Source organism: Schistocerca nitens, chromosome 1 (genome assembly GCF_023898315.1).
Source record: "Schistocerca nitens isolate TAMUIC-IGC-003100 chromosome 1, iqSchNite1.1, whole genome shotgun sequence".
Classification (NCBI taxonomy): domain Eukaryota; kingdom Metazoa; phylum Arthropoda; class Insecta; order Orthoptera; family Acrididae; genus Schistocerca; species Schistocerca nitens.
In genome coordinates this window covers 1,090,428,696-1,090,454,171 of record NC_064614.1, presented here as the reverse complement: position 1 = coordinate 1,090,454,171, position 25,476 = coordinate 1,090,428,696, and the positions used below count along the sequence as shown (strand labels likewise).

The 25,476-nt window shown below is 42.0% G+C and overlaps 1 protein-coding gene across 1 annotated transcript in view; it reads right to left on the bottom strand.

Annotated features, from left to right (window-relative positions):
* LOC126230276 (zinc finger protein 541-like) overlaps nt 1–25,476 on the bottom strand; it is a 689,355-nt gene that overhangs the window by 574,738 nt on the left and 89,141 nt on the right. Inside the window, exon 2 of the mRNA XM_049942389.1 lies at nt 12,368–12,701. Coding sequence (XP_049798346.1) covers nt 12,368–12,701 — 334 coding nt within the window. The remainder of the gene's footprint in view (nt 1–12,367; nt 12,702–25,476) is intronic.

Below are 25,476 nucleotides of genomic sequence, written 5' to 3'. Positions count from 1 at the left end.
ATGGGAGGCTATTAGTGGGTTTCGAAAAGTGATTCTTTAATAACGTTCTGCAGTGCAGATACAAGTTTTACTGAACCTTAGCGTGCTTTTTACAACTACATTTATGATCAAAATTTTGGTTTACCTGTCACAAATGTTTAGTGTACCACTCATCGAACACACGACAAACATCCAGACGGCAGTCATATCCATTCCACTCCTTTTCGAGTGCGTCTGGAGATAACACATTGAATGGTGTTGGTAGCAGCTCAAAGTTCACCCATTGTTGTTGGATGGGGAGGCACAACATTCCAGACATTCTAACACCCAAACCTCCAGGTGTCAGACCGTCACATGGGTACGAAACACTGTATATTGACAAATTATCAACCAAACCTCCGATATAGTTTGTGCTATGTGCTGTCGTCCAGGAGAAAGTGCGTAAACGTTAAGTAAATGTAACATCTTACTCACGGAGCACAGGAAAAGCATAACTGTGAGCCTGTGTGCTAGAGAGCTGCCCCGTCGGCAGAGCGTTAATTTGTCGTAAGGTCCAGGGTTCGAGCCCTGCTCATGCCAGGTTTTGGATTGTAGTACGTTTGATAGTGTTATATGGGTCAACAAGTTTTTGAAATCTAAAAGGAACTGTTCAGAGTTCATAAGAATGTTCAAATGGTTCAAATGGCTCTGAGAACTATGGGACTTAACTTCTGAGGTCATCAGTCCCCTAGAACTTAGAACTACTTAAACCTGACTAACCTAAGGACATCACACACGTCCATGCCCGAGGCAGGATTCGAACCTGCGACCGTAGCGGTCGCGCGGTTCTAGACTGTAGCGCCTAAGAAAGTTCTTATGGCAGTCCGATTATTCCTCGTTTATTTGAAAGTAGCAATCCTCTAGAGTACATTTGTAGCTTAGCAGAATAAGCATAAACAGATGAATAAGAAAGAATTGTATCACACATCTCAAAGTATTATTAGTAATACTAAAAATACCTGCTCTTATTGATCTTCTTCTTCTTCCTTTTATTATTATTACAGGGTGTTTCAAAAATGACCGGTATATTTGAAACGGCAATAAAAACTAAACGAGCAGCGATAGAAATACACCGTTTGTTGCAATATGCTTGGGACAACAGTACATTTTCAGGCAGACAAACTTTCGAAATTACAGTAGTTACAATTTTCAACAACAGTTGGCGCTGCGGTCTGGGAAACTCTATAGTACGATATTTTCCACATATCCACCATGCGTAGCAATAATATGGCGTAGTCTCTGAATGAAATTACCCGAAACCTTTGACAACGTGTCTGGCGGAATGGCTTCACATGCAGATGAGATGTACTGCTTCAGCTGTTCAATTGTTTCTGGATTCTGGCGGTACACCTGGTCTTTCAAGTGTCCCCACAGAAAGAAGTCACAGGGGTTAGGGTCTGGCGAATAGGGAGGCCAATCCACGCCGCCTCCTGTATGTTTCGGATAGCCCAAAGCAATCACACGATCATCGAAATATTCATTCAGGAAATTAAAGACGTCGGCCGTGCGATGTGGCCGGGCACCATCTTGCATAAACCACGAGGTGTTCGCAGTGTCGTCTAAGGCAGTTTGTACCGCCACAATTTCACGAAGAATGTCCAGATAGCGTGATGCAGTAATCGTTTCGGATCTGAAAAATGGGCCAATGATTCCTTTGGAAGAAATGGCGGCCCAGACCAGTACTTTTTGAGGATGCAGGGACGATGGGACTGCAACATGGGGCTTTTCGGTTCCCCATATGCGCCAGTTCTGTTTATTGACGAAGCCGTCCAGGTAAAAATAAGCTTCGTCAGTAAACCAAATGCTGCCCACATGCATATCGCCGTCATCAATCCTGTGCACTATATCGTTAGCGAATGTCTCTCGTGCAGCAATGGTAGCGGCGCTGAGGGGTTGCCGCGCTTGAATTTTGTATGGATAGAGGTGTAAACTCTGGCGCATGAGACGATACGTGGACGTTGGCGTCATTTGGACCGCAGCTGCAACACGGCGAACGGAAACCCGAGGCCGCTGTTGGATCACCTGCTGCACTAGCTGCGCATTGCCCTCTGTGGTTGCCGTACGCGGTCGCCCTACCTTTCCAGCACGTTCATCCGTCACGTTCCCAGTCCGTTGAAATTTTTCAAACAGATCCTTTATTGTATCGCTTTTCGGTCCTTTGGTTACATTAAACCTCCGTTGAAAACTTCGTCTTGTTGCAACAACACTGCGTTCTAGGCGGTGGAATTCCAACACCAGAAAAATCCTCTGTTCTAAGGAATAAACCATGTTGTCTACAGCACACTTGCACGTTGTGAACAGCACACGCTTACAGCAGAAAGACGACGTACAGAATGGCGCACCCACAGACTGCGTTGTCTTCTATATCTTTCACATCACTTGCAGCGCCATCTGTTGTTGAAAATTGTAACTACTGTAATTTCGAAAGTTTGTCCGCCTGAAAATGTACTGTTGTCCCAAGCATATTGCAACAAACGGTGTATTTCTATCGCTGCTCGTTTAGTTTTTATTGCCGTTTCAAATATACCGGTCATTTTTGAAACACCCTGTATTAATGTTGTGGTTACTATTAATATTAACAGTTCGGCACGTCTGACAATTGTTTCGTCATTCATCTGTTCTGATTGTTTATGTTTATTCTGTGAAACTATAAATGTACTCTATGTGTTTGCAACTTTCATTTAACCGAAGTGAAAGCGGACTGCCAACAGAACAGTTCTATAAATTATGAACAGTCCTTTTAAATGTCAGGAACATGTTGCCTCATATAACAGTATCACGCGTACTACAGCGCAAAAACTGGTATGACCAGGACTGGAGCCCAGGACCCCTGGTATAACAAAGTAACACTTTGCTGACGTCCCCATGGCAGCTGTACCCGACAGACGCTCCTAGTTATGCTTTTCTTTGGCACCGTACATCAGGTTTACTTATTACTTATCATTTACGCACTTTCTCCTGGACGTTTGGTACGCATCTGAGTGTTTGACATCTGGAGGTTTGCGTGTAACCGTTTTGTTCCTGTACTGATCCTTTGATCAGCTGTCTTCTCTCTACTTGTGATTTTGTAGATTTTAGTCCTAATCCCTTTGGTCGCAGTGCAACATATCCATTACAGAACTTACATCTTGTCTCAACCTACGCTATTCGGCAAAATTATTCAGAAATAATCTGGAGACGCCTTACACACAGCAGATACAACGAGAGTCCTAGATAATAAGTCACGGAATTGTTACAGTTTTTCTGCAACTTCGGCCCTGCGGCACAACGAAGCGGGTGGCCTGTATAAACACACCGCGAAACTATTGTGTATTGCATATGTGCAGTGGAGTAGCACATTCACAATGCAAATGAGGTCGTATGTCAGAGTTTATTGTGGCGTTATAAATTGTAGCAGCGTCAGCTCAGTTTGGCATACGTTATTGTTTATCAAGAACAGAAAATTAGCGCAATACAATTCACAGATGATGCTTCAGTGGTAGCCGATACTGGGATTGCAGGTTGTGCTAAATGTAATGGAACATGTACTAGCTGTGGCTGTAGATAAGCATGTAAATGAGAGGGAAGTGTCACGGTTGGACACACTGGAGGACCGAATGTTGCAACTTGGAACGAGAACCTTGAAGGTTATGTGCATTTTTTCTGCCTGGAAACCAGAACAGATAAACATGATAGGTGCTTTCAAGACACAGAAGCAAGGAGGACGATATAAATGAGTTTATAAGGAGAAGTAGCAGCTAATTTCCAAGAATGTAAAAATAGTGTCTAGTTTCGAATGTATTAAACTGAGTCCGAAATTCGCAAGGAAACTCGCGAAAAGAACTACGCTCGGCGCAGAATATCAGAAGTTACGTGCCAAGCACGCGGATATACTCGTTATCGGATGCTTTTGTGCTTAGACACCTCAAGTTGCAATTCATTTCTCGTCTTAAAAGATTTTTGAAGATGAGATTACGACTCTTTGTTGTGAACCGTATATGTTACAGTGGACTGATATTTTGATATTATTTGTTGTTATTAATAGGACACGGGATGTTACTTTAAATAAATAGCCCTGTTTGAGTAGGAAAAATTACCGCCACATTTAATGACAAGGAAATACGGAATTAGCAGCATTAAAAACATCAAGTTCTCAGTTTATATCATGCCATTCTTCGGTTGCTACTTACTAGCCGCTAGTGCCACTAAAGCTGTAAGAAGGTCGCATTTTTTTGTCCTGTATGGTTTCGCGACTGTTTTTCGTAGGCTGTGATACAATTCCACACAGAAGCGCCAAAGAAACTGGTATATGCATGCGGATTCAAATACAGAGATATGTAAATAGGCAGAATACGCCGCTGCTGTGGACAACTCTTATATAAGACAACAAGTGTCTGGCGCAGTTGTCAGATCGGTTACTGCTGCTACAATGGCAGGTTATCAATATTTAAGTGAGTTTGAACGTGGTGCTACAGCCAGCGCACGAGCGATGGATCGCAGCATTTCCGAGGTAGAGATGAAGTGGGGATTTTTCCGTACGACCATTTCACGAGTGTAACGTGAATATTAGGAATCCGGTTAAACATCAAATCCCCGACATCGCTGTGGCCGGAAAAGGGTCCTGCAAGAACGGGACCAATGACGACTGAAGAGAATCGTTCAACGTGACAGAAGTGCAATCATTCCGCAAATTGCTGCTGATTTCAATTCTGGGCCTTCAACAAGTGTCAGCGTGCGAACTACTCAACGAAACATCACCGATCTGTGCTTTCGGAGCCGAAGGCCCACTCGCGTACTCTTGATGACTGCTCGACACAAAGCCAAGCCAAGTGTCAGCGTGCGAACTATTCAACGAAACATCATCGATCTGGGCTTTCGGAGCCGAAGGCCCACTCGCGTACTCTTGATGACTACTCGACACAAAGCCAAGCCAAGTGTCAGCGTGCGAACTATTCAACGAAACATCATCGATCTGGGCTTTAGGAGCCGAAGGCCCACTCGCGTATTCTTGATGACTGCTCGACACAAAGCCAAGCCAAGTGTCAGCGTGCGAACTATTCAACGAAACATCATCGATCTGGGCTTTCGGAGCCGAAGGCCCACTCGCGTACTCTTGATGACTGCTCGACACAGAGCCAAGCCAAGTGTCAGCGTGCGAACTATTCAACGAAACGTCATCGATCTGGGCTTTCGGAGCCGAAGGCCCACTCGCGTACTCTTGATGACTGCTCGACACAAAGCCAAGCCAAGTGTCAGCGTGCGATTCAACGAAACATAATCGATCTGGGCTTTCGGAGCAGAAAGGCCCACTCGCGTACTCTTGATGACTGCTCGACACAAAGCCAAGCCAAGTGTCAGCGTGCGAACTATTCAACGAAACATCATCAATCTGGACTTTCGGAGCCGAAGGCCCACTCGCGTACTCTTGATGACTGCTCGACACAAAGCCTTACGCCTGGCCTGGGCCCATCAGTACCGACATTGGGCTGTTTGATGACAGGAATCATGTTGCCTCGTCAGACGAGTCTCGTTTGAAATTGTATCGAGCGGCCGAACGTGTACGGGTATGGAGACAATGTCATGAATCCGTCGACCCTGAATGTCAAGCTCTGTAACGGTGTGAGTAGTGTACAGTTGGAGTGATATGGGACTCCTTCTAGATACGACTTTGACAGGTGAGACGCGCGGAAGCATCCTGTCTGATCAGCTGCATCCATTCATGTCCATTGTGCACTACGACGGACTTGGACAATTCCAGCAGGACAATGCGACACCCCACACGTTCAGAACTGCGACAGAGTGGTCCAGGAACACTCTTATGTGTTTAAACACTTCCGCTGAAAGCCAATCTCCACTTACATGACCATTACTTAGTATATCTGGGATGCCTTGCAACGTGCCGTTGAGAAGAAATCTCTACCCCCTCGTACTCTTACAGAGCCACGTAACCGCCACAGCACTGTCCCAATAGGACTGACGTGGCATGTGTTTACAGGCAACAGTTCAATGTATATCAATGTATGGACAGCTCAGCAGGATTCATGGCGTCAGTTCCTTGCAACACTACTTCAGACATTAGTCGAGTCCATGCCACGCCGTGTTGTGGCACTTCTGCGTGCTCGCGGGGCCCCTATACAATATTAGGCAGGTGTACCAGTCTCTTTAGCTTTTCAGTATATAAAAGAACGTGAACTAACATGTTAGCAGCACTGTCTATGGCTCAGTCAGTCTACAAGTAGTTAGCTGACACTGTGACAGAGCATAGCCAAAGGCCTGAGAACGAATGTTCGCTAGCCTACTTTAGGAAAAAGGCTGAAGATGTAGGCCCGAAAACGCCAATACTCATTATTAATTATTGACAAATGTCAAGAATTATTGAAGATACGGCTGTCATGAGTTGGTAATTGAGATAAATGTGCCCATAAGCTGGACTTTGATTTAGATCAGGGCTGCCCATACCGATCCAAACCACAAGCAAGCCCGATTTGCAGGCTGCGTGCGGCCGAGACTCGCCCTGTCTGGCTCTGCTCGGTCCTACTCGGAAGCACTCGGTACGGTATGTAGTACTGTGGTGTGGCATTTCTATGTTGGCACAGTTCTATTTAGTTCGGTGGAATGGTGGTGTCAGTGTGGTTAACTTTCCAATACTTTTAGTGGCATAAATGACGTTCACAGGTCCGGTGGCTGTTTGCACAAAAAGGGACAGTCTAGCGACTAAACCTCTCCCTCTCTCCCCATAGGGTGGGCTTTGAGAGAGAGGAATTAGAGTTTTTCAAGTGTTGGCTTATCCGAATCTGCGGGAAAAATTAATATTTGGGTCAACATTTGTAAAACTCTAATTTCTCTCTCTCAAATCCCCCACCCTATGGGGAGAGAGGGAGTGTTTTAATTTTAGCGAATCAAAATTTACGAAGTAAATAAGTATTTTTTTATTTATCCATAACCATTTTCCAAGCAAAAATGGGAACATGAATTTTCTTGAATAACAGCGCCAACTACCAAGAATCAATACAAATGTTTAAGACAAAATGTTCGTAGTTTTTTATGTAGAATCTGATTCCGCAATAAAAAATGGGGATTCCAATTTGAAATTTTAAAGTTGCCTCCCGCCCCATCCCCTAGGGGGCTGGGGTGGCGGGCTAATTTTAGCACCAGCAGATGTCCCCCTCGAAAATAATCAACTCTGGATTCTACACATTGTTTCGTGTGATGGTTATTTTTCCAGTTCTTCTGGTTTGTCAGCTTAAAATTTACACCCTGTATATAATTAGAAACAAGAAGATGTGCACTTTCATGAAAAATAATTAATTGTGTGTGTGTTAATTAAGATATATTGACGAATTTCATATTTAAATGATGAAGGTATTCGAACTGAACGAAAAAAAAAGATCATGGCGAGTTTCGAAGCTGCAATCCATTGAATACCCAATTACCATTTTCCAACATTATCAAGTAAGCCACAGGGCCGATCGTGAAAGGCACCTTGATTTTGGCGAGCTGAAAGTCTATAGAAAATTTCAAAGTAGATATTTTCGAAAAATTTTGAGAATTGCATCGAACTATTGCAGTTGATTAATATTTGAGTTCTGAACTTCCAGTACCATAAACACAATAAAATGCAAAAATTCAATTGCTGTCTCCTGACACTGGACCCAGAAGTGAACTTTGCTCATTCAGTTGTTGTGACTTTGAACGCCTCACTTCGTAAATAATTGCTGAACCAAACAGCGTGATCTCCCGTCCCAGTTAACAGCGCTATTATGTTTATTAGACTGTAACAAAAGTGCTACTGTTCTTTACCACTTGGCCACATCAGTTGCCCGCATCTCGTGGTCGTGCGGTAGCGTTCTCGCTTCCCACGCCCGGGTTCCCGGGTTCGATTCCCGGCGGGGTCAGGGATTTTCTCTGCCTCGTGATGGCTGGGTGTTGTGTGCTGTCCTTAGATTAGTTAGGTTTCAGTAGTTCTAAGTTCTAGGGGACTTATGACCACAGCAGTTGAGTCCCATAGTGCTCAGAGCCATTTGAACCACATCAGTTAAAACGTGTTACTCCCAATGCTCACAACGCATTCAGTCATTGAAACTTACTTACGAGCGGTGGTTTGAAAAGTTCTCGGAATCACCACGAGAGGTCAGCGCTAGCGCAACGAGTTGTTCTCGTGATATACATTGAACTGTTGCCTGTAAACACATGCCACGTCAGTCCTATTGGGACAGTGCTGTGGCGGTTACGTGGCTCTGTTGTTGCTCTCGCATAGTGATTTGCGAAGGTGGAAAAAATCGAGATTCGAGCAGTGATTAAGTGCTTCCTAAAGAAGGGTATGAAAGCAAAGAACATTAATGCCGATTTCCAGAATACTCTGCTCATTCATATTCAACTGTTGCCAAGCGGAAAAATGAATTTAAATTTGGTCGGGAGAGCTTAGATGATGATCCGCGCAGTGGTCGGGGAAGATGTATCACTACTCCAGAAATGATAGCAATAGTGCACAAAACGGTCATGGAGGATTGCCGATTGTGCCGGCCGAAGTGGCCGTGCGGTTAAAGGCGCTGCAGTCTGGAACCGCAAGATCGCTACGGTCGCAGGTTCGAATCCTGCCTCGGGCATGGATGTTTGTGATGTCCTTAGGTTAGTTAGGTTTAACTAGTTCTAAGTTCTAGGGGACTAATGACCTCAGCAGTTGAGTCCCATAGTGCTCAGAGCCATTTTTGATTTCCGATTGAAAGTGCGTGAAATTGCTCACGCTTGCCAGATGTCATCTGAAAGAGTATATCACATTTTAACTGAAGAATTAGAAATGAAAAAATTATCCGCGAGGTGGGTGCCGCGACTCTTGACGCTAGATCAAAAACGCCTGAGAATGGACATTTTGGAACAACGTTTGGCCCGTTTTAGGAGAAACGAACAAGATTTTTTGCGGCAGTTTGTGACCACAGATGAAACTTGGGTGCACTACTATACCCTAGAGACAAAACAGCAGTGAAAGCAGTGGAAACATGATGATTTCCGCCACCAAAGAAAGCAAAGACAATTCCTTCGGCGGGAAAGGTCATGGCATCAGTGTTCTGGGATGCAAAGGGGATTTTGTTTGTAGATTCTCTCCCCACTGGGCAAACAATTGCTGGAGAATACTATGCTAACCTCCTGGACAAATTTCAACAGAAGTTACGCGAAAAAAGGCTAGATTTAGCAAGGAAGAAATTCATCTTCCACCAAGACAATGTGCGCCTGCACACGTGCCGTCGCCATGGCAAAATTAGACGAACTAAGGTATAAATCGTTGCCACACCCGCCTGATTCACCTCATATGGCTCCGTCAGACTTCCCGTATCTTCCGAAAACTGAAAATTTTTCTTGGTGGACGAATATTCATTTCAAACGAAGAATTGATAGCCGGAGTTGAGAACTATTTTGCAGGCCAGGAGGAAACTCATTTTCGAGATTGGATCAAGGCACTGGAACATCGTTGGATCAAGTGCATTAATCTACAAGAAGATTACATTGAAAAATAAAAAAAAGTTTCAATGATGTAAGTACTTTCTTTTTATTCCGTGTCGAGAACTTTTCAAATCACCCTCGTATATTGAGTCTCAACTTTATCTTCGATAAGGATGGAAGCTGAAGTAATGAATTATAGTTTTTCCAAGGCCAGGACTTGAACCCAGGCCTCCTCAGATATGTTAGCACGAAACTACAATGAAATGAATACCCCTAACTGCATACACGGATTTATATAAGTCAACGGTGACAGATGAAAATGTGTGCCCCGACTGGGATCCAACCCGGGATCTCCTGCTTGCATGGCAGACGCTCTATCCATCTGAGCTACCGAGGACATAGAGGATAGTGCGACTGCAGGGATTTATGTCTGGCACGCCTCCAATGAGACCCACATTCGCAGCTTATTGTCCGGCACTATATTCATAGTGCCCCTTCCCATCATATTCATTACTCGCGATTTTACTGCCGATTCCCGTAAGAGTTCGGGCACTGTGTCCGAAAGAACAGATAATATAAGGCTCACCGGCCATTTTACCATCTTCTTCTGTGCGGATGCACAAACAATGCTTACGGGAATCGGCAGTAAAGCCGCTAGTAATGAGTCTGATGGGCAGGGGCACTATGAATATAGTGCGGGACAATAAGTTGCGAATGTGGGTCTCACGGGAGGCGTGCCAGAGATAATTCCCTGCAGTCGCACTATCCTCTGTGTCCTCGGTGGCTCAGATGGATAGAGCGTCTGCCGAGTAAGCAAGAGATCCCGGGTTCGAGTTCCGGTCGGGACACACATTTTCCACTGTCCCTGTTGACTTATATCAACTCCTGTGTAATTTGTAATATCATTCCAACGAGGTGCATGGTCACCAATGGTATCTGTTGCGAAAGAACAAGCCACGGTGTGTAATAACCATACCAGGCTTATTCTTAACGCTTACAGTAACTGGTCGACCTTCGACAATACGCTTCAAAACAGAGGCATACTGACGCCACCTGGACCATTCAAATTCTTCAAAAACAATTAATTTGTGAATACGACTATCATAAACACCAAATCCGAATTCGGAACAAAATGGCAAATATACGTGTTGCTTTTTAGACAACACCTTCTCCACTGAAGTTGACTTGCCAATATTTGTATCGCCAAATAAATACAATTGCTTCTTACGAACCTCAGTGGACCGAAAGGCCTTGTTATACCAGCGCCGTCTGTAATTATTAATAAAATTGTAACATATGTGTATAAAGTTAATGTTAGGATTGAGAGACTAACTCTTGATGATAAAACTAACAAAAAGATTTTTGAAGATCAGGGTGCACTGGAGAAAGTTCGTATAGCATGCAGCAATAAGATGGGTGCTTTTGATTTGAATCCACAGACGGCATCTGGTGTACCTTAGCGTAAATATAGTAGAAGGAATAGGTTTACATTTGCAACGTATTCTAAGCCTGAACAGAGTGCTGATATAACGAAAGTGAAATCCTGGACGGATCTAGAAAACGAATGTAAAGTAAAAAATCGACCCATTTTACACTGGACTACAAATTGCTGGTGATGAACCTGAGAAAAATGATAATGTTCAGAGTGAAGTTAAATATGTCACATTTATTGTAAGAAATAGAGTTTATATGACATTTTGTAAGAGGAAAGGTAATGTAACGTTCTGAATAAAAGTATTTGTTTACAGCTAATGTCTGCTTTGGAGAAATTATCCGGACGACCTACGCCTCGCCTTCCTTGTTCCCAATAGTCAGCAGAGGATTGACGAACTTGCTATTACGTTTTATGGGAAGAAGGATCAATTATTCTGCAGCTGTTATTGTGTTGGAAGAACTGTGGTATTATAAGCCTAATTTGGATGATTTGGTGCGTCAGTTTAGGGACGCTTATAGAGAATATGTATTTATGCCAAACGGTATAAGGTGTGCAAACAGGTATTTTGATTTTAGGCAAGGTCGTTATAGGCCACAGTGGTACAATTATTAGAACCTCAATAAAATAACCTCAAAAGTCATACCTCAGACGCACAACCGGCCATCCTAGAAAATGGCCTCACGCGTAGTGAGGTCTCCTGATCAGGATAGAAACAAATATAGGCTTGTAAACAAGTTAGCCAAAGAGAAAGCGCATTGGCATTGTAAATGATATAATGAATTTTGTTTGCATTTGAGGTGGTTACTTTTACCACGTTTGCATTATTTGTTGGACATTTCAGGATGGAGTACAATCTCCGTTCCGCTGTGGGATTCAGAAGAGCAGACTATGAAAGCCTTGTCAATAATCGTCAACAAACCCAAGGTCATGAACATAACACAATTAATTCTTCGTCGGAGTACCGGACAGGTGAAGACTCTTCACAATCTGAAGTTGACGACGGATGGGAAGTGCCGCTGTCGCGCACGCCAGCGTATCTATTCGGAGCTGAAGGGGCATCCGCTTCGAGTGAGAACCCGAAAGAACAGATACCATATTTATATATAGATATGTTAGTCAGTGTAGCCATATTTACAAATTAAATTTGTGAAGTGAATGCAAAATGATTCGTTCGACAGCATTTATCGTGGAAATTATCGATGGAACACGAAACTAGCTAACTAAATGTTATAGACCTTTTATATCTGCCTTAAAGTGTGTGTACCTCCGTTGGAGAACATTCCTGGCTAATTGTTCACATGAACGTTTTTGCTTCTTATCGTCTCGGGTATCGTTTCCTGCAGTTTGTCCCTGTGTAGGAATATCGCCACGTTTATTTCTTTCGGCTCGGTGCGACATGCAGCAGCGAGGTGAGGGTAGCGACTCGGGCAATCTGCAGAGCACCACGGGCTCTCGTGGTGCGCTAGAAGCGACGTGTTAGCAGGGCTGCGTACTGACCGGCGTTGGCGGCGTGCAGCGAGGAGGCGCCGAGCAGGACGTCGATGGCGGCTCCGTCGGCGAGCGCGGACAGCTCCCCGGCGGCGTCCTGCAGGCTGATGGAGAGCGTCGCGTCCTCGGAGCCGGCGAGGCGCGCCAGCACGCCGGCCAGCTTGTCGCCCGAGCTCGCGTCCAGCTCGCTCAGCTGCAGCGTCACGGCGTCGCCCGCGTGCCCGGACGCCGAGTACATGAGCACGGCGTGCCCGTGCCCGTGCCCGTGCAGCGGCGGGCTCGGCGACGACGCGTAGCTCGCCGTCTGCAGCGGCAGACGCACCCCCGGCACCTCGTGCAGACCCTGCGGGCAACGCCAACCGTCACGTCTCAGGCGCAAGGTACGGGACACGGCACACATATAAGCGCGCCGGGCTGCCTACATTCAGGTGCAACACAGTTAAGGTTAGACTCCAGAGAGGGCGCATGCGACAAGGAGTATGTTATGCATCTCCCTTATACAGTGTAATTCAAAAGTAGCTACACACACTTCTTGGGTGTAATGCAATGATTCCCAACCTGGGGTAATTACTCCACGAGGGATAAAATGAAATTTTCTGAGGGGTAAAATTTACTACAGGGTGTTCAAAAAGTCTCTCCGCAGTGCCGTACGATTGTTAGCCGTGCGTGCAGTACAATTGTTCACCTGCCTGGGTTTTTCAACGAAACAATAAATGCACAACGATACTGCAGTGATATTCTGTACCCACTGTAACGTCAGAATAGGTTCCGTTACATAGTTAAAATCAGTGTTATGTTGCTATCAGCTGATAGACATTCTGAGCGTAAATTCAATTACTTTACATAATTAATGAACAGTGAAATAATCTCAGCCTCAAATTACATGCATGCAGAAACAATTATGGATCAAAGTCTTTTATTGTCATTACAATATGTATGTCCTGTGTCCCTGTTTACATTTCCCCACCTCTCCTTAAAGTACGTGGTCAGGTGTGAATGTTTTGAGTGTGGTAGCAGACAAACCAGAGATGCAGTGGGTCTCAGAATCTTCTACCAAATTTAACACAGTCAGTGGAAGGCAAAGAGCAGGAACAGGATGGTTCGACCAGAGGTGCGAAAGTCTAAAGAAAACGTTTTCTTACCATAGGTTGGTCATGGGCCTCCCCCACCACCTCGCGCTGCTCGGGAGTAAGAGCCGCGCAACGGTTATGGTGAGTTTTTTGGAAGACAGGTAAGCGACCAGACGTTCCTTCAGAACGCTGTGTCGAAATCAGGGCAAAGGTATTTGAATGTTTAAATATGTTTAATGTTAACAATTTATTTATCAGAGGCTTTTTCGCGACTGATTAATTAAGAACCATTTATTGATTTTTGTTCAATTTTATCCGATATAAGAATAATATTCTCCGTTCGAGATTTCCGTTACGACCCGCCACGTGGTGCATAGTTTCAAACTGCAACCGCCGAGAAAGCTAATAGACGGAGTTGTAGCCAGTTTTTGCGATTGCTGAACATTTATGCTAGCGTGTGTCGATGTTTAACAACTTATTGAAAATTTACTGACGAGGGTAGCTTTTCTAAGATGAATCGTTTCGTATTCAAGCACATCGCGCTGGAGATACCAGCCACGAGTCGTGCTCGATGTCAGCCACTGTACATAGAAAATCTGCATAGAGAAATAGTTACGATATTTGCATTTCAGTTATAGCGTAGTGCATGTGCATGTATCAGCATAGTAGTAGTAACCACGTGCACTCCAAGAATTTCCTTCCACCCCACAGGACGATGTAAATCAAAGGCAACACGGTTTGTAATTCAAAGGAGAAATAATCTATGTGCATAGTTAAATAATCTTTGTCCACAGTTAAATGAAAATTCAGAGCAGAATTAGTGAAATGTGTATTCAAAAGATTGTTAAGAAGTAACTTCGTAAATTTGTCTAATTTCCGTTCTCGGCTTGCTCATTTAAACCACACCTAAGAAAAGAGAATCATATCAATCACGCTGCCCCTTTACTAAAATTACTGGCACAAGACTAGATTCGTGCAGGATGTAGTTTTCTCTGACCATCCCCAAAATTACAATTGCGTTATCCGTTGCGACAATCGATAAGATTGTATTCTGAACTTTGATGGGCCTAAACATCAATTCTAAAGCGAGGAGAATGGTCAGGGAAGGTTACGCTGCCGAGAAAAAAAAAGTGTGCGTAAGATCCTTCCCCACAGCAGGCTTATATAAAAATGAATAAAAGTAATCCCTGCTGATAAAATTAAGCAAACTCCCTACTTAACCTGCCACAGACAGGGAGAATTAACGACATTTACGATCTAAATACCAGTCGTAGGGAGCTTGCACCACTCATAGGAGAACTTGTGTTAAGGGAAATACTGAATGGTTATTTTCAACAAGATGGTACAACCGCGCATACAGCTCGTGTTTCAATGTCACTGCTTGCTGATGTTCTTCTGGGGTGTAGCGAAAGCAGCTGCCTATAAAAACCGTCCAAAATCCATCAACTGAAAACTGCAATATCCACTTTCACTGCTTCTGTTACAGAAGAAATGTTACAGCTTGTGTTTGGAAACATGATTAGATGAACTGAATTGTGTATTCAACAACGGGGGGGACACTTTCAACATTTAATGTGAAAATTTGCAAGTATAAATGAATATTCAATAAATGAATAACTTGTATTTCATTGAATTTCATTTCGGTATATTCACTGCGGCATACGGCATGCACGGCTAACAATCATATGGCACTGCGGAGAGACTTTTTGAACACCCTGTATTGTCACAGTTTTGTAAGACTCTGATACTGATTATACAAGTTACTGATAATTACTTTTCTCAATTAGTAGCATTAATGCGATGGAGGTTATAGGTTCCTCGTAGTCCACACACATACTGTGCTTCGTTCTGTACATTGTTGGTGATGAAAGTGAGTCATATACGTAACAAATGCTACATATCAAAAGAAAACTCTTCAAGCTATAGATAGTACCTGCAGTAGTCCATAAATTGTTTCATTACTCACTTCGAAACAGATAAAAGAATTATTTGACACCACGACACAGCAATAACTACATAAGGGCTATTATAGTGCTGTACACAGTATTATTATTATTGTTTCTTTCTTTTCTCAGACGTTATGTCTGGTGAAAAATGGAAAGTGACGCGGACCTTGATCAAGCGTGACTTCCTTTTAACTGTACGGTATATGTTATATTGCATTTAGGAACTTTTGGGTAATTGAACATGTATCAATAATTATGGATTTCTGTAGTTGTATATATAAGTTTGGATGTAGCTGTATTGCATTGATGTACTGGTGGATATTGTGTGGTATGACTCCTGTAGTTGATAGTATAATTGGTATGATGTCAACTTTATCCTGATGCCACATGTCCTTGACTTCCTCAGCCAGTTGGATGTATTTTTCAATTTTTTCTCCTGTTTTCTTTTGTATATTTGTTGTATTGGGTATGGATATTTCGATTAGTTGTGTTAATTTCTTCTTTTTATTGGTGAGTATGATGTCAGGTTTGTTATGTGGTGTTGGTTTATCTGTTACAATGGTTCTGTTCCAGCATAGTTTGTTTTCATCATTCTCCAGTACATTTTGTGGTGCATACTTGTATGTGGGAACGTGTTGTTTTATAAGTTTATGTTGTAAGGCAAGCTCTGATGTATTATTTTTGCTACATTGTCATGTCTTCTGGGGTATTCTGTATTTGCTAGTATTGTACATCCGCTTGTGATGTGATCTACTGTTTCTATTTGTTGTTTGCAAAGTCTGCATTTATCTGTTGTGGTATTGCGATCTTTAATAATATGCTTGCTGTAATATCTGGTGTTTATTGTTTGATCCTGTATTTCAATCATGAATCCTTCCGTCTCACTGTATATATTGCCTTTTCTTAGCCATGTGTTGGATTCGTCTTGATCGATGTGTGGCTGTGTTAGATGATACGGGTGCTTGCCATGTAGTGTTTTCTTTTTCCAATTTCCTTTCTTCGTATCTGTTGATGTTATGTGATCTAAAGGGTTGTAGAGGTGGTTATGAAATTGTAGTGGTGTAGCCGATGTATTTATATGAGTGATTGCTTTGTGTATTTTGCTAGTTTCTGCTCGTTGTATAAAGAATTTTCTTAAATTGTCTACCTGTTCATAATGTAGGTTTTTTATATCGATAAATCGCCTCCCTCCTTCCTTTCTGCTTAATGTGAATCTATATTCTATGTATTCTATATTTGTGGCATTGTGATCGTGTAAGTGTATTGAGTGCTTCTAGGTCTGTGTTACTCCATTTCACTACTCCAAATGAGTAGGTCAATATTGGTATAGCATAAGTATTTATAGCTTTTGTCTTGTTTCTTGCTGTCAATTCTGTTTTCAGTATTTTTGTTAGTCTTTGTCTATATTTTTCTTTCAGTTCTTCTTTAATATTTGTATGATCTATTCCTGTTTTTTGTCTGTATCCTAGATATTTAAAGGCATCTGTTTTTTCCATCGCTTCTATGCAGTCGCTGTGGTTATCCAATATGTAATCTTCCTGTTTAGTGTGTTTTCCCTTGACTATGCTATTTTTCTTACATTTGTCTGTTCCAAAAGCCATATTTATATCATTGCTGAATACTTCTGTTATCTTTAGTAATTGGTTGAGTTGTTGATTTGTTGCTGCCAGTAGTTTTAGATCATTCATGTATAGCAAATGTGTGATTTTGTGTGGATATGTTCCAGTAATGTTGTATCTATAATTTGTATTATTTAGCATGTTGGATAGTGGGTTCAGAGCAAGGCAGAACCAGAAAGGACTTAATGAGTCTCCTTGGTATATTCCACGCTTAATCTGTATTGGCTGTGATATGATATTATATGAATTTGTTTGGATATTAAGTGTGGTTTTCCGATTTTTCATTACTATGTTTAGGAACTGTATCAATTTAGGATCTACTTTGTATATTTCCAATATTTGTAGTAACCATGAGTGGGGTACGCTGTCAAAAGCTTTTTGGTAATCAATGTATGCGTAGTGTAGCGACCTTTGTTTAGTTTTAGCTTGATATGTCACCTCTGCATCTATGATCAGTTGCTCTTTACATCCTCGTGCTCCTTTGCAACAGCCTCTTTGTTCTTCATTTATAATTTTGTTCTGTGTTGTATGTGTCATTAATTTCTGTGTAATGACTGAAGTTAATATTTTGTATATTGTTGCTAGGCATGTTATGGGGCGATATTTAGCTGGGTTTGCTGTGTCTGCTTGATCTTTAGGTTTCGGATAAGTTATTCCTTGTGTAAGTGTATCAGGGAATGTGTATGGGTCTGCAATGTAACTGTTAAATAATTTAGTTAGATATGAATGTGTTGAGGTGAACTTCTTTAGCTTGAAATTTGCTATTTTATCTTTTCCAGGGGCTTTCCAATTGTGAGTAGAATTAATTGCTCGGGTGACTTCATGTTGCAAAATTATCACTTCATGCATTTGTGGTATCATCTTGTATTGTCTGTTTCTGCTTGTATCCACCGTGCATGCCTGTTATTTTGTACTGGGTTTGACCATATGATGCTCCAAAAGTGTTCCATGTCTGTTATGTTTGGTGGATTGTCTATTTTAATGTGTGTGTTATCTATTGTCTGGTAAAATTTCTTTTGGTTGTGTTGAATGTTTGGTTTTGTTTCCTTCTATTTTCACTTTTTTTGTATCTTCTAAGACGTTTGGCCAATGCTTGTAATTTCTGCTTCTTTTAATCTAATTGCTCTATCGCTTCTTGTTGTGATATTTTACTTAACCTTTTTCGTTTTTTTTCTGACATTTCATTTCTTATAAATTGTGTTAGCTGTCCGATGTCTTTTCTCAGTTTTTCTATTCTGATCTGTAGCCTGTATTGCCATGCTGGTTTTGTGTGTTTCTTCTGTGTGTTGGTTGGTTCTGATCTCTGCCTAGTGTGTATATTTAGTGTAGTGAGTGCTCCTATATAAACCAGTAGTTGTAACTCTTCCATAGTTGTGTTTTCATTTATTTTGTTGTGTATGATTGTGTTGATAGTTTTTATTGTTGTTTCGACTTTTGGGTTATTTGGCGGTCTATGCAAGAATGGCCTAATGTCTGTATTTCTGTCTTTGTATTCTATATATGTCAGCTGAAATTTTTCTTCTATATCTAACATGTGTGTCACTTCGTGTTCTATTTGTGCTTGTTCTGGTGGCTGTCTTAAGATTTCGTTTTCCTCTGATTGTTTAATTGATGCGTGTTGTTCTTTGTTTGCTTGCTCTGGGATGTTTGATTCCATTACTGTATTTTCTTCTTCTTCTGATTGCGGATTATTTTGTTCCAGTATTTGTTGTACTTGTTGTTTGATGTTTTCTAATTCTGACTGGGGTATCCTGTTATTTTTGATTATTACACCGATCTGATCAGCTAGTCGTTGTTCTGTTAAAAATTTTAATTCTGGGTATCTGGTAATAAATGTTGTGTATACTTGTGATCTGTATCCAGTTGTGTTGATTCCTAGGTTTGTTGCTTGGTAATAACAGAACATGAGGTGTCGATTAACTTCATCTGACCATCTCATCCTCTGTCTTTGTTTTCCTTCTAGGGTGGTTGCAGGAAGCATATCCTGCAAAACACCTCTATTTGGATTTAAATCATTTTCCAGTTGGCTAGCAGTGTCGTTACCATTGTGGGCGGGCATAGGGTTCAAGCGTCGTCCCCGACCATGACGGCGCTTGTCCGAGTCTTCTTTAGTTCTGTCCTGAACTAACTAATCACACTAAAAGGGGGGTTAGTCCTATTAGTGGTTTGTTCTTTTCGTCGCCTTTTACGACTGGCAGAACATACCGGAGGCCTATTCTTTTCCCGGGCCTCAACGGGGTTTATTATTATTATTATTATTATTATTATTAGGGCGGTTAGATACAAAGCATTAACAGGTTGAGGCCTTCCAATTTCTGTCAGTTCTGAAGAAAGGAGTCAAGCACCCAAGTTATTTACGAACAGTAAGTATATTGCACACATTTTAATTTGGTTGATTTTAAATGGGGTTTCAGTGTGCAGGTACGGACTATGCCGCAATAGAGAGAATTAATCGATGTAACAAGTGTCTTCTCCCACTATGGACAGTTAGATTTCTTATCTGAGCAGGAGTTTTGAGTAGCACTTGCGATGCACCACGAATTTCTTCGTCATTTATTCTAACCCCCCAGCCCCCATCCTCTTCACCCGCAGACACACGCAAGCTAAATATCATTTATTTTTCATCATTTTAAAAATAAAGGTGTTCCAAGAAAAGTCTTACACTCTACAGTGTAGTTATGTGCTAAAGTTGGTGGTGACGTGGGGGAGAGGGGCGGGCAACAGACGGCAGGGGTGGAGGGGAATGGTGGGGGTACTAGCTAATGTTTGATTGCACTCGGGGGTAATGGTCTAAGAAAGGTTGCGAACGACTAGTGTAATGTATGCATCAAAATAAGAGTAAAACGTTCAATCAAGTTGGTCGGGGTTGAGGGAGAGGCAACTTTGAAATCTTAAATAGGAACATCCCATTTTTATTGTAGTTCGGATTGTGCGGGAAAAAATGTGTAACTTTCATATGTAATACTTTTGTCCTTGCACGATTGATGGCGCTGTAACCGGCACATAACGCAACTGACTTCCAAAACGCATTATCTCGAGAAAAATGCATTGGATCAAAAACACGAAAATAGAGAAGTGTGGCAAAGGACTCAGTATTTTGCAGTTCTCTGCACAGCGCTGTTTTAAACATTCATTTATTTATTTATTATTTGACTTGATCTAGTTGCATGTACGTCATCCCTAATTTTTTAAATTTGTTCCTTCGTAATTTGACAGAGTTATTAGTTAGTATGCAGGCTATTACGATATGAGGGAAAACTGAAACTTTACATTTAAGGAAAAAATAGCAAGGAATGGCGATAATGCTGAAGCCATTTATGCTCAAAGTTTTTCAAACACTGTCCAGCTGCATGCTTCTTTTTGTCAGGTTATTCCACAGTTATCCACCGAGGGAACTGTACAGCCATGAAAAAAGGAGGGTCGAAGAATAGTTGCTGGATAGAATAATGCACTTGCGAGTTAAGCTGCAATGAATCATAACCCTCACATTAGCGCTCGGCAATTAAATCGTGAATCCAGAAGTAGTCAAACCACTATTTCCCGAATTTTGAAACATTCGAAATGTCATCCGTTTCATATTTCCCTCCACCGGGAGCCTCATGGCAGTTATTTCCAACACAGAGGAACATTGCCCGCATCTCGTGGTCGTGCGGTAGCGTTCTCGCTTCCCACGCCCGGGTTCCTGGGTTCGATTCCCGGCGGGATTTTCTCTGCCTCGTGATGGCTGGGTGTTGTGTGCTGTCCTTAGGTTAGTTAGGTTTAAGTAGTTCTAAGTTCTAGGGGACTGATGACCATAGATGTTAAGTCCCATAGTGCTCAGAGCCATTTTTTGAACAGAGGAACATTATGCCAGAGGTCACTTCAGCAAAATACAGAGACCCAGTTTCTTTGCTCGAGTGTTATTCTGTGACGGGTCGACATTTACGAACCACAGTACGATTAATCACCGCTGTATACATTACTGGAATGTGGAAAACTCACATTGGTTACACCAAGCTGAACATCAGCGTTTGTGAAATGTGAATGTTTGATGTGGAATAATTGGTGATAAACTCGTGTGCTGATTCTTTATCGACGGCAACTGAAATGGTGCTAATATCTAACGTTGTCGGAGGACAACCTTCCATTATTGTTGTATTCCTTGCACACGTTTCCTCGGACTTGGGACAAACAATGTGGTTTCAACATGATGATTGTCCAGCATATTATTATGTAGCAGCGCGGGAAGTGTTAAGTCGCTTGTACAATCGTTCGAATGCCAGATCTTACTCGCTCGACTTTTATTTGTGAGGTTACTTGAAGTTTATAATGAAGCGCCAACAACGCGAGGTAACATGATTCAGTCTATCCCAATAGACGTCATCAGATTACATCGGAAACACTTCTCAGATGTGTCGAGTCATTACGTATGCGGATAAATAAACGCATCGAAGTGGGCGGCGACATTTTTGAGCACTTACTGTGAAGTCGTTCTTACAGACAGGCACCACGTTGGTGGGATGTGAGAGCATACAGATGAAAGGTGAGAGAACACACATCAAACAAGCTTTTTTCGTAATTACTGAACACGTCTGGCTTTCATTTGCTGATCCATTGCATTTGTCTCGAGACAGTATCGGTCTGGGATGCAGTTGAGTATTTCTTGATTACAGCAGCGTCTATTGTTCAATGAGAAAATTGTTTCATACAGAAGTTAGGTTGTTTTTACTGTAGAATTCGATCCCAGAAGAAAAATTGGATGTTGCTATTTAAGATTTCAAATTTGCCCCCCAACTAACACTCTGGGGGTGGTGCAGGTGGTCAACACTGATATCGCCAAATTTTTAAAAATATTAACCCGTATTATTCCGATTTTTAATCGGATGCGTAGTGTTTGAGATTTCATTATCTCAAGATGAAAAGCTCATCTTGTAATCTGTGATTTTTGACGTACTCATATTCTCCTCTGGAAAATGTGCAATTTTTTTCTGTAAATTGTTTGAGTAGTGTTACGATAGTGCGTCAGAGCGAGTTATTGCTTATGCGAACATCTGTTATACACTAAGTAAATACTACCACAGTTTAAATGCAGACTTTCATAGTTTTAAATAGTCAACATGGGTTTGTCTTTTGTTGTAGAGTGAAAAGAAAAACAGACGCAACAAAACTTAAAATGCAGCAGCTCTCACGGCAATAATGATACGAAAGAACTAGCGCCTGAAAATGAGAATAAATTCCCGGAACTCATTGTGCTTACCAGAATAAGATAACATTCATAAAGCGTCTGGTAGCAGAAGCTAATTTACTTTTCCTGGAACAACCTTACATTCTTAACATTATTTGCAACCTTGCAGAGATTATAGTGTGAGAACATAGTTCAAATCATAGAGTAAATATCTCTGGAGTGAGCACTCACATGCGCAGAACAGATTTTGTGTTGTCAACATACATTGCCGGCCTGGTCACGTAATCTCGGGACGTCGTGTGTTTGTTCGTATAGCGCCCTGTATATTTAGAATGTCACTACATCCCTAGTACAGACGGATTCTTTTCGTACGTGTCGTGGATTATTTATATATGTTGCGAAGACATTTTAACAGTATCCATTTGATACCGGGAATAAACCAGCTACGTAACTTTTAAGGGCAAGTGATATTACATTCAGCTTCTTTACGATAGGTGTCATAGTTCAGATGCACTCGATTTTTGGTAGTTTTTGGTATGATACCGCACTTTATAGTATTACAGAGCCTGAAGTACATTTTTGCAGTGATAGTCCTGCAAAACGACTTGACAGTACGTTAGTACTTTCGCAAGTGTCCGAAAAACACCGAATTTACCACACATTAGCGATTATATCCCTGCTAATTCGTCCTTTTTTCTTGTATTTCTGCGTATTTATTTTCTCGTTTTTGCGACCTAAAGCACAATTTTTCTTACTGGTGTGACTTTGAGGTATTTATTTAACGCATTTTAAGTACTTGTTCCCAAATGGTTCAAATGGCTCCGAGCACTATGGGACTCAACTGCTGAGGTCATTAGTCCCCTAGAACTTAGAACTAGTTAAACCTAACTAACCTAAGGACATCACAAACATCCATGCCCGAGGCAGGATTCGAACCTGCGACCGTAGCGGTCTTGCGGTTTCAGACTGCAGCGCCTTTAACCGCACGGCCACTTCGGCCGGCACTTGTTCCCAGTTCATTAAATAAATAGTAGACGGAGTAATCTATATACATTATTGACAAGTCACTGATAAATGCATGGAGGATACTATTTACTGAAACAACTAACCTTTCCCTTTCCCGTTCCACTAGCAAATTTACGAGAGGAAGCGATTGTTTGTAAGCTTTTGTACGAGCCGTAATATCTATTATATAGTCATAAAATCGTAGAAAAATAGGTCTACAGAATCAAGTCTTAATTATAATGCGTCTCGAAATTTTTCAACGTATACAGTATCTCTTACTAAAATGAAAACTATAATTAGAGCTATATGGAATGTACCCATGAAAAGTTACTATCCCTCCTTTCACATATTTTTCTTTCCATCCGTAGCAACAACGTAATGCACCATCGCTATTACACTATCAACAAACGGTGAAACACAACAAAAACTCTTGGTATTATCAACTTCAAACGCTGCAGAAAGCACACAGGCACAGCGAAGTCCCGAGATCACGTGACAATCCTGGTTTAATGTTGACAACATGCGCAGAACGCAATGCTCACTCCAGAGATATTTACTCTATGGTTCAAATGCAAGAGGAGCGACCTTGAAGATATTTCGCACTTGCTTGCGATAAGTTGCACCAAAGGCGTACGTTCGCGTTTATCGCTTTCCCCAGCCCATCTTCGCCGCTCCATCATTTTATGCTGGAACACTTGCTCCGGCAGCGTAGCGAGAATAACGTGCTTGTTTTTTCAGTTGAGTGGGCTGTTCACTCTTTGTTTTTGCTCTCCAAAATTTGTTTGTTTTCCGCTGGGGCTAATGACCGCTACTAAAATATGAAGAGCCCAGAGTTGTTTTCTCGGCGTTCGACCGAGGGCGCTCATAAAATGCTAGCGGCGTTGTTCCCGTCTCGCCGGTTGCTGCGCGTCCACCTGCACAATACCGAGCGCGCCTGAAGACGTGGAAGGGGCCTGGTGCTCGGCAGTGTCATCACAACGAAAGAATGGGCACGAAATTAATTACGTTTCTCTCAACAGGCTGAACGGTTGTCTATGTCCGTCACAGTGATTAACCGCGCCACCCTTTTTCCATTAGAGTTGCGGAAGTGTAAAAGGTTAAACATCCAATGAGCAATCAATAATGCTCATCTCAGTAGATAATTTTTGCATCCCGTCTAAAACGGTTGCCAAATCGAGTTGCTTAAGGGGTGGAAGGACCAAATAATGTTAATTTTCATTTTGATTTTTATTTATTAGCAGAGCTCATGGGAAATAAGTTTCCTAATTTTGAGTGATGAAATCATATGCTAAGTACCTGAAAAATAATTAGATGTGTGACACAAGCGTCCTGCCATGCCCGTTTTTTGAAGCAACACTTCAATATTAATTCAGTGAACAAAGATTCCGTAAATTATTTTCAAGCAAACTTGCACGGGATACATCTAGAGGGCTGTGATATATATACTCTTTGGTCGTATGGATCATCCGTGACTCTGTACCGTATCTTAGAAACAATAAAGAACCAGCTGCATGGTTTATGAAGAAGGAATTCTTATTTTGCCTTGTGCTACTGACGGAGATTCATGCAACTGTTCGATTCTTTCATCATTCAGTAACGCACGTTCACAGATAGTGTAAAGAAAACTGGATAACCCGTGTCTTCAGAAGTTAGTGAATGCAAGATGTGAGGAACAGCAACAAACCAGCAACGAGGTTAGCTCCAAAGTAAGGACATCTACTGAAAATAGTGGGATAACAAAATCTACATTTACAAAGTGAAGCTTCCAAATTGTATGCCGAGTGAGGTGGCGTAGTGGTTAGCACACTGGACTCGCATTCGGGAGGACGACGGTTCAATCCCGCGTCCGGCCATCCGGATTTAGGTTTTCCGATATTTTCCTAAATCGCTCCAGGCAAATGCCGGGATGGTTCCTTTAGAAGGGCACGGCCGATTTCCTTCCCTAATCCAATGAAACCGATGATCTCACTGTTGGGTTCTCCTCCCCCCCAAACAACCCAACCCAACTCCCCCCCCCCCTCCCCAAATTGTATCCTGGACGTTGTCAAGCCGACTTACAGGTTTCTGGTCGATCCTGAACTTCTAAAACAGTGTGTTGTTGGAAAAAGCCAGGATTCGAATGAGTCTCTAAATTCGCTCATATGGAAACGATTCCCTAAAACAGCATTTTCATCTGCTACAGTTGTCAGAATTGGAACTTGTTTTAAAGTCCTTATTTTTATTCTCTCTACTATTTAATGAGCGTTTTATTAATGTGATTGCATATTATTATTAACAGATTTTTATTTATGGTTTGGTTCAGCGATTCCCTTTC